At 49.4% G+C, this 10,696-nt stretch overlaps 1 protein-coding gene across 1 annotated transcript in view; it reads right to left on the minus strand.

Annotated features, from left to right (window-relative positions):
- RELB (RELB proto-oncogene, NF-kB subunit) overlaps positions 1 to 9,112 on the minus strand; it is an 84,662-nt gene extending 75,550 nt beyond the window's left edge. Inside the window, exon 1 of the mRNA XM_077455288.1 lies at positions 8,928 to 9,112. Within this exon, the coding sequence (XP_077311414.1) occupies positions 8,928 to 8,949 (22 nt within the window). The 5' untranslated portion in view covers positions 8,950 to 9,112. The remainder of the gene's footprint in view (positions 1 to 8,927) is intronic.
- Positions 9,113 to 10,696: the final 1,584 nt, after the last annotated feature.

Genomic DNA, 10,696 nt, shown 5'->3' on the forward strand with positions numbered 1-10,696 from the left:
TATACTGCAGCAGTCCTTCAGCGGTATAGGGACTGACGTACAGTCTGCTAATCACTAACACACAACCTGCTTGTTCCACAAAAGTTCTTATAAGGACTGGTAACTTGGTATAGGGTGCTACGGTACATAGGCTTGAGTGCGGTACAGTCTGCTGTTCTGTAAGGACCGCTATCGGTCCACAATAGATAGGGTTGACGTGCACCACTGCTGACCGCTGCCCTATACTGCAGCAGTCCTTCAGCGGTATAGGGACTGACGTACAGTCTGCTAAACACTAATACACAACCTGCTTGGTCCACAAAAGTTCTTATAAGGACTGGTAACTTGGTATAGGGTGCTACGGTACATAGGCTTGAGTGCGGTACAGTCTGCTGTTCTGTAAGGACCGCTATCGGTCCACAATAGATAGGGTTGACGTGCACCACTGCTGACCGCTGCCCTATACTGCAGCAGTCCTTCAGCGGTATAGGGACTGACGTACAGTCTGCTAAACACTAATACACAACCTGCTTGGTCCACAAAAGTTCTTATAAGGACTGGTAACTTGGTATAGGGTGCTACGGTACATAGGCTTGAGTGCGGTACAGTCTGCTGTTCTGTAAGGACCGCTATCGGTCCACAATAGATAGGGTTGACGTGCACCACTGCTGACCGCTCACCTATACTGCAGCAGTCCTTCAGCGGTATAGGGACTAAGAGTTTTGTCACAGGGTCATTTAAAAAATGACATGCAGAGGAAGAGGCAGGCCCTTCCGCAGGGGTGGTAGGGGTAGGGCAGGAGCAACAGGCTTGAGCCAAAGTGGGAAGTTGCAGAAGGTGCGTTCAATTACTTTAAAGGATGCACCAGACTTGGTTGAGTGGCTCGCTCAGCCTTACTCTTCTGCACCCTCCTCATCCTCTCGATCTGCACCCTCTTCTTCACTCTCTGCTATGTGCACCCCCAAAGACACTACCACCAACAACACGACCACCACCACCACCACCACATACCTTCCGCTTGAGTCACTGGAATTATTTTCCGATCCATATCAAGAGGACATTTCTGATGCGCAGCCACTCTTGGTATTGGATCAGGAAGAGGAGGTAGCAACAAGCGCTACTCAGCAGTCTGACGCCAGTACCCAGATCAGCCCAAGGAGGAGGTTGGTCCCCGGTGTTGCTGCCTACTCTACTTATAGCGGTGGGGAAGGTGACGTTGATGATGACGTGTCTAGTGATGTCACGTGGGTGCCCACAAGAGAGGAAGAGGAGGGGAGTTCAGAGGGAGATATGGACCAGCAGATAGGGAGGAGAAGCAGCAATGACTTACATTGCACAGCAGGGACAAAGCAGACTGCAAATGTATCAGGAGCGAGTCATCGACCATGTACGGTCACATCTGGCGCTCCCAGGACACCGGCACATGGCTCCGCAGTGTGGGCTTTTTTTAACGTGTCCGCTGCTGACAATAGCGTTGCCATCTGCAATCTTTGCAGTCAACGCGTTAGTCGCGGTAAGCCCAATACTCACCTAGGGACGACCGCCTTAAGAAGGCACATGAGCAGCCATCACCGAGCCCAGTGGGAGCAACGGAACACACAAAGCCACACTGCAGGCTCTCACCGTCCAGCCTCGTCTTCTACTTCTCCTTCTCCTCTCTCCTCACAATTGTCCTCCACTCCACCTTCCATCACGCCAAGCTCACATTTTTCTGCAAAAAGGCAGGCTTCCGTGGGCCTAATGTTTGAGCGTAAAAAAATGATGACGCCGGATAACCCTCTTGCCCAACGGTTGGCGGCTGGCTTGTCAGAACTCATAGCCCGCCAACTACTGCCATATAAACTGGTGGACTCGGAGGCCTTTCGCAAATTTGTGGCCATTGGAACACCACAATGGAAGGTCCCAGGAAGGAAGTATTTCTCAGAGAAGGGCATCCCAGAGCTATATGGCCATGTTCAGCGGCAAGTGAATGTATCTCTGGCACACAGTGTCGGTGCCAAGATACATCTGACCACAGACACGTGGTCTAGCAAACACGGGCAGGGAAGGTATATCAGTTTTACTGCCCACTGGGTGAACCTTCTGACGGCCGTCAAGCATGTAACCCGTGGCACCCGTGTAGATTTGGTTTTACCGCCACGGATTGCATGCAGGCCTGACTCTTCTTCTCCTCCTCCTACTCCATCCTCCTCCCTCTCCTCCTCAGCTGCCTCCTCCTTTTCCGCTGCTAGCGTCTCTTCCACTGCACCGCCCAAGCTCCCCAGAACCTATTCCACATGCCAGGTGAGACGTTGCCATGCCGTGCTGCGTCTGTTGTGCCTGGAAGCAAAGAGCCACACTGGCCCGGCACTCCTTTCAGCTTTGCGTTCACAGGCAGATGAGTGGCTAACACCGCTCAATTTGACAGTTGGTAAAGTGGTGTGTGACAACGGTGCCAATCTGCTTAGCGCATTGAAACAGGGCAAAATCACGCACGTGCCGTGCATGGCACACGTCTTAAACTTGGTCGTGCAGCGATTCCTTGTCAAATACCCTGGGGTCCAGGACATCTTGCGGCAGGCAAGGAAAATCTCGGCCCATTTCAGAAGATCTTACACGGCCATGGCTCGCCTTGCTGACATTCAGCGGCGACACCATCTGCCGGTCAGACGTCTTATTTGCGATTGCCCGACGCGATGGAACTCAACCTTCTATATGCTTGATAGGCTGCTCCAGCAGAAACGTGCAGTTAACGTCTACCTGTATGAACTCTGCGAAAGAAACGGTTCTGGGGAGCTGGGTTTTTTTTCACCGCGCCAGTGGCTGCTCATGCGCGACACATGCAGACTTCTGCGGCCATTTGAGGAGATCACCAAACTGGTCAGTCGCAGCCATGGCGCCATCAGTGACATGGTACCTTATGCCTTCTTTCTGGAGCGTGCATTGCGTCGTGTCATTGATCAGGCTGTGGAGGAGCAGGAGCGGGAAGATGAGGAAGTCGCAATGCTGGATGAATTCCCAGGGGGGGCTACTCTATCTGAGACAAGTCAACAACAGGAGTCTGATGAGGAGTCAGAGGAGGATGGTGCCGGGGCGGATGAGCAGGAGCAAGAAGAGCATGCTTTAAACCTTTCTGGGATCCCTGTTGTGCGAGGATGGGGAGAGGAGAATGAAGAGGACGACATTATCCTGGATGATGAGCAGGAGCCAGGCCACCACACCGCTTCCACTTTAGTGCAAATGGGGGCCTTCATGCTCCAGTGTTTTAATAGGGACCCCCGTATAAAAAGCATGAGGGTCAAGGACCAGTACTGGGTGGCAACGTACTTAGACCCCCGGTACAAACACAAAATGGCGGAAATGTTACCGCCGTCGCAGAGGGCTGTCAGAATGCAGCACTTCCAGGCCTTGCTTCGAGAAATGCTGCATTCTGCTTTTGCGTGCGCTGGCAGAGGAGCAATTCCCACTCCCAGAGAAGGATTTGCGGGTACCAATCCAACAGCGCCTGCAAGAAGAGGCCGGTTTGAAGATGTGTTGGTGACTTCGGATATGAGGTCATTCTTTCAGCCGACCCATCGACAGGTGTCATCCGGATCCAGCATCAGGGAACGCCTAGACCGTCAGGTGTCCGACTACATTGGGTTAACGGCCGATGTGGACGCTCTGAGGAGTGATGAACCCCTAGACTACTGGGTGGGCAGGCTTGACCTCTGGCCAGAGCTTGCCCAATTTGCAATCGAACTGTTGGCTTGCCCCTCATCCAGTGTCCTGTCCGAAAGGACGTTCAGCGCAGCAGGGGGGATTGTGACCGATAAGCGTACTCGCCTAGCTCACCACAGTGTTAACTACCTCACATTTCTAAAAATGAATGAGGCATGGATCTCGGAGGAATTCAACACATGTGATCAGTAGACCATGTATATGTCTATAAACAATTTTTGGAATCAAGCACACAGACCTTCTTAATTCATTTGGCTCACTTCCCTGACCCAAAAAAGCACACCGTACTATATGCCCCTACCCTCCTCTTTGAAGAGGTTGAGCGGTGTCATATTTCTACTGGGGCTGCTTATTATGAGGGGTTCCCACCATCCCTGTGCTGTGCTGACTTCCTCCTGGGTGTTCTTATTATGAGGGGCTCCCACCATCCCTGTGCTGTGCTGACTTCCTCCTGGGGGTTCTTATTATGAGGGGATCACACCATCCCTGTGCTGTGCTGACTTCCTCCTGGGGCTGCTTACGGTGCTGCTGTCAGCGCTGTATGTCACGGAGCTGCTGTCAGCGCTGTATGTCACGGAGCTGCTGTCAGCGCTGTATGTCACGGAGCTGCTGTCAGCGCTGTATGTCACGGAGCTGCTGTCAGCGCTGTATGTCACGGAGCTGCTGTCAGCGCTGTATGTCACGGAGCTGCTGTCAGCGCTGTATGTCACGGAGCTGCTGTCAGCGCTGTATGTCACGGTGCTGCTGTCAGCGCTGTATGTCACGGAGCTGCTGTCAGCGCTGTATGTCACGGAGCTGCTGTCAGTGCTGTATGTCACGGAGCTGCTGTCAGCGCTGTATGTCACGGAGCTGCTGTCAGCGCTGTATGTCACGGAGCTGCTGTCAGCGCTGTATGTCACGGTGCTGCTGTCAGCGCTGTATGTCACGGAGCTGCTGTCAGCGCTGTATGTCACGGAGCTGCTGTCAGCGCTGTATGTCACGGAGCTGCTGTCAGCGCTGTATGTCACGGAGCTGCTGTCAGCGCTGTATGTCACGGTGCTGCTGTCAGCGCTGTATGTCACGGAGCTGCTGTCAGCGCTGTATGTCACGGAGCTGCTGTCAGCGCTGTATGTCACGGAGCTGCTGTCAGCGCTGTATGTCACGGAGCTGCTGTCAGCGCTGTATGTCACGGAGCTGCTGTCAGCGCTGTATGTCACGGTGCTGATGTCAGTGCTCTGTATTACGGTGCTGCTGTCAGTGCTCTGTATCTCCTGCACCCTCTTGTTTGCCTACCCTGGTCCCTGACCTTCCCTCTCCTCCATTGCCTTCATTAGCTCCATAGTCCTGAATTGTCAGAACAATTTCCCAAATAAAAAAAAAATGCTTGTAGTTATCGATCCCAAATTCACCTCATACATGTATTATGCTATTGTCCAGGTGGTGGGACTACGTGCTACCCCCTAATAATTACCCCGTGGCCGCAAATTCGACCTAAAGGTTTGCGAAATTCGCCTCCCATTGAAGTCAATGGAGCCCGCGGCGAACGGTCGTTTTCGCGAACGTTTGTGTCCGTTCGCGTTTCGCGTTCGCGAAACGTCCCGTCGGAAGTTCGTCCATCACTAGATTTCAGATCTGATCATAAAAAAAAAACACTTTCAATTCTGTATTCAACAAACCAGAGGGGAATGAAGAAGAAGTTTGTTGTTCGGTTTTATGTTCACTTTAAGTAAATCAACCACAGTGTGTACTAACTCATCAACAAATGAGTAACCGGCCTGCACCAATCACGTGGCTCATACCGTAAGAATTGTTTCCATAAAAACAGCAGGCCGTGACATCATGGTACAGCATAAAACAAACACAAAAATAAAAACTTATTGGAACAGACAAAATAAAAATATTAGACGATCGCTGTCCCATAGGTACTATAGAGTAAAGCTCACCCATATATCTTTCCTATGAAAAACTTGGACTAGATCAAATATGGTAACATACACATGGATCCTAATACTACATCATTAACCACTTCAGCTCAGGAAGATCTTACCCCCATAACCACTTGAAGACCAAGCCTTTTCTGAAACTTTTTTGTTTAAAAAGTTTAAATTAGTAATTTTTGCTAAAAAATGACTTAGCACCCCCAAATAATATATATATATATATATATATATATATATATATATATATATATATATTTTTTTTTTTTAACAGAGACACTAGAGAATAAAATGGCGATTGTTCCAATATTTTTTGTCACACAGTATTTGCATAGCAGTCTTTAAAATTCAATTTTTCTGGAAAAAAAAAAAAAAAAAACACAATTACCCCCCCCCCCCCCCTTTTTTTTGTATAGTGTGAAAGATGTTACGCCAAGTAAATAAATTGCGGATGCTCTTGGAATGGTGACAAACTACTGTGAATAAAAATATCAATAGGCGATGCTTTAAAAATGTTCACAGGATACCGGTTTACAGTTACAGGAGGTCTAGCGCTAGAATTATTGCTCTCACTCTAGCGATCATAGTGATACCTCACATGGGTGGTTTGAACACTGTTTACATATGCTGGCGCAACTTACGTATGCGCTTTGCTTTTTTTTTTTTACTCTGTCCCGTAATAATTTTTTATTATTACTTTTATTTTTATTAAAAGAAATGTAAACATCCCTTTTAATATTAAAGAGTACCTGTCATTCTTATTTCTAAGTGATCTGGGGTAAAAAAATAAAAAAATGATCCCAGCTCTCATTTACCTTTTTAAAAGCAAAAAAAAAGAAAAAAGTTTATTATGGCTCAGGAACTGTAAGTGACATCAAACATCGCTCCAGTCCTCTAAGAGCATAGAGACGAGAGGCTTCACTTCTTGGCCTCACTTGTCTTCCAGCCCAACTAATGGCCACATCGGATCATTCTCGGGCTCTACCGATGGGTCAGGTATGGCCGAGAACGATCGGGAGGGAGGGGTCACCCCTCTTGCTGCTTCTAAAAGTCACCTTGCAGAAAATCCGCCTGCGACACCACTTTTATCCTAAAGAGGGTAAGGCCCCTTTCACATTTGTGTGACTTATCCTGGGACTGCAAAGTCACATGACAAGTTCTACCCCATGATTTCCAATGAGAACTGTTCATATCTGTGCAACTTCAAAGTAGCCCCTGCACTACTTTGGTCCGACTTTGATGCAACCTGAGATCCATAGACCTCAAGATCACACACGTCAAAATCTGATGACTTTCAGGCCATACAAGTGTGAAAGGGGCCTAAACATCTAGGGCGATCAAAGGGTTAAGTGTGTGCCGTGTATCGTTTTCACTAAGCAATGTGCCGGTTTTAACTCCCTGCTTTGCAAGGAGGAGAAAAAAAAACACAGCACATTGTTGCTGCCAGAAGAGAGCTCTGTGTTTGTTTACAAGCACATGGCTCTCTTCGGCAATCACCAGAGCCGATCGTTGGGTGCCGGTGACCAATCAGTAGCCGACACCCACTGTTTGGCTTGTGCCGCAGCACAGTCGGGTGAATGAGCACGCCCCCTACCCGATGCGGATAACGTCAAAGTAAACTTATGGTGTCCATACACTATTCAACAAATGATCGATTTCTTTTCCGATCAATCTCTGCCAATAGGATGGATGCAAAAGGAATTATAATATTCCACCCTGGCTGATCAACTCAGTTTAAATTTGATCCAAATCGAGCCGGGGTCTCAAACTGGCGGCCCTCCAGCTGTTGTGAAACTACAAGTCCCATGAGGCTTTGCAAGGGACTGACAATTACAAGCATGACTCACACAGGCAGAGGCATGATGGGACTTGTAGTTTTGCAACAGCTGGATGGCCGCCAGTTGAAGACCCCTGAAAGAGTCTAAATTGATCAGAAGGGAGGCTTTGGCTATTTGATTGTTTCAATTTGAATCACATATCAATTGGATAATAAAATGGAAGTATTGTAAGCTCCGTGAGCAAGGCCTTCATATTCCTTCTGTGCTGTAATTGTACTGTCCCTTTTTATATTGTAAAGTGCTGTGCAAACTGTTGGTGCTATATAAATCCTGTATTATAAAATATTTAAAAACTGGTGCTTCTCATTCTGACTACTTCGCTTTCCCCTTATATGTGAAGGGGACGGGGAGTAATGTTTACTGTAATTAACAGCGTCTGTACTGTGCTGGCAGTTCTTCACTATCAGTTGTAAACCAAATGTGTCCTCACAAAGGGTTAAAGATCTCAAATCTGTCCCTCAGTCTGTTCCGTAATCGCACAATACAAGCAGCCCATGAAGATCTAAGTATAAGGGCTCGTTCACACAGGTGCCAAATCCCATAGTGTGTGTTCAGTGACAGAAGTTGCATGACGCCATCTATTAAAACATCAATGACAGGCTCATAGACGTGGGGGGGCCATACGGATCTTCCCACATGTTCCATGCTTTACATCTGTACAGAGATGAATGCAAACAGACTACATCCAGGGCCATGCATCCATCCCTGTATGAATGTGAACGATCGGATGTGTGCCTGTCATCAAGTTTTAGGGCTCATCCACATGGGCGGTCAGAGGGTGGTAAAAAAAAGGCAGGCGAGCTGCGGTTTCACTGCCCATCTAAATTCTACTATTGCAGCCAGACAGGGCTGTACGCATGCATTGGCTGCGATGCTTTGCATCATTTCTTAGCTTGCAGAGTTTGACAGATGGCAGCTCCCGTCAAATGGCACCATTATGGTCAATTGGGGAGTGCTGCACCAGTGAGCCAATTTGCCTCATATACGCCTGGCAGCTGCCCTCTGAAAAGTGATCACCCACAGATTGCTTTTCAGAGGGTAGCAGACACTGCCTCTGAAAGACTTTAGGGCTCATTCACACAGGCATCCAACATACAGTTTTGTACACATCTAAATAACGTATTATAGGAATCATTGGGGCCAAACACTAATATGTACTGCATCTAGAGATGTACAAAAATGGTTCTGCGTCCAGAAATGCATGTATCCAAATCTATGAGGAATCGCACACGTCTCCGCGCTGAATGCGAATTTCTGAGATGTGCGTTTTCCGCAGGACCCTCTGCCAGTAAGAACATGCAATCGCTGCAGAGAATGGGACAAGGCGGATTAGACTGGATGAGGATTATTGTTACTTTTAGATCCATAAATCATTATCGTAGAATGACAAGTAGGGACACGCCCCTCCCCATAGCACCCTGTACTCGTCTACCATGCAGGCCCAGGCTTGGCTGACACTTGTAGTGCCACAACCCCCCCAGACTGGCACACCTACCTGTCCTGCCCGGCTCCCTCATGATGGCTGTACACAGGAATACGGAGGAGAATGGAGCCCGGTGGGCGGTGTAGCCCCTCTATGGGTAGGTGACAACTCTCAGGATAAAGTTACACGACTCTTCCTCCCAGAGAGCTGGAATTCCCCGGCTCCGGGATTCGCTTGTCGATTGGCTGCAGGGGGGCATGACGTCATGACAGAACGAGCAGGGGGACGGGCCAAGGAAATCCCCCTCCGAGTGCTGGAGAGCACGTGACTTCCCCTTTCCTACACCACGTGGGCCAGAGAGGAGAAGACACATATACACACACACTTTACAGTATGTAAACAGAGCCATGTGGAGTGATCGCACAATGTATGTAGTCAGCTACATGTCACCCCCGCCAGAGTCCATACTCAGCAGCGCGAATCTGTTTACACTATAGGACCATTTCCATACCGGGATTTTATACAATCATCCCTCCATACAGTGGACTGTACACAATAATCCCCCCATACAGGGGTCTGTGCACAATAATCCCCCCATACAGAGGACTGTACACAATAATCCCCCCATACAGGGGACTGCACACAATAATCCCCCCATACAGGGGACTGCGCACAATCATCCCTCCATACAGGGGACTGCGCACAATAATCCCCCCATACAGGGGTCTGCGCACAATAATCCCCCCATACAGGGGACTGCGCACAATCATCCCTCCATACAGGGGACTGCGCACAATCATCCCTCCATACAGGGGACTGCGCACAATCATCCCTCCATACAGGGGTCTGCGCACAATAATCCCCCCATACAGGGGTCTGCGCACAATCATCCCTCCATACAGGGGTCTGCGCACAATAATCCCTCCATACAGGGGACTGCGCACAATCATCCCTCCATACAGGGGACTGCGCACAATCATCCCTCCATACAGGGGACTGCGCACAATCATCCCTCCATACAGGGGACTGCGCACAATCATCCCTCCATACAGGGGTCTGCGCACAATAATCCCCCCATACAGGGGTCTGCGCACAATCATCCCTCCATACAGGGGTCTGCGCACAATAATCCCTCCATACAGGGGACTGCGCACAATCATCCCTCCATACAGGGGACTGCGCACAATCATCCCTCCATACAGGGGTCTGCGCACAATCATCCCTCCATACAGGGGACTGCGCACAATCATCCCTCCATACAGGGGACTGCGCACAATCATCCCTCCATACAGGGGACTGCGCACAATAATCCCCCCATACAGGGGACTGCGCACAATCATCCCTCCATACAGGGGACTGCGCACAATCATCCCTCCATACAGGGGACTGCGCACAATCATCCCTCCATACAGGGGACTGCGCACAATCATCCCTCCATACAGGGGTCTGCGCACAATAATCCCCCCATACAGGGGACTGCGCACAATAATCCCCCCATACAGGGGACTGTACACAATACTCCCTCCATACAGGGGACTGTACACAATAATCCCCCCATACAGGGGACTGTGCACAATAATCCCCCCATACAGGGGACTGTACACAATACTCCCTCCATACAGGGGACTGTACACAATACTCCCTCCATACAGGGGACCGTACACAATACTCCTCCATACAGGGGACCGTACACAATACTCCTCCATACAGGGGACCGTACACAATACTCCTCCATACAGGGGACCGTACACAATACTCCTCCATACAGGGGACCGTACACAATACTCCTCCATACAGGGGACTGTACACAATAATCCTCCATACAGGGGACTGTACACAAT

The sequence above is a fragment of the Lithobates pipiens genome, unplaced genomic scaffold (genome assembly GCF_037356315.1).
Source record: "Lithobates pipiens isolate NorthernLeopardFrog02 unplaced genomic scaffold, aLitPip1_a1.2 Scaffold_1, whole genome shotgun sequence".
NCBI classification, from domain to species: Eukaryota; Metazoa; Chordata; class Amphibia; order Anura; family Ranidae; genus Lithobates; species Lithobates pipiens.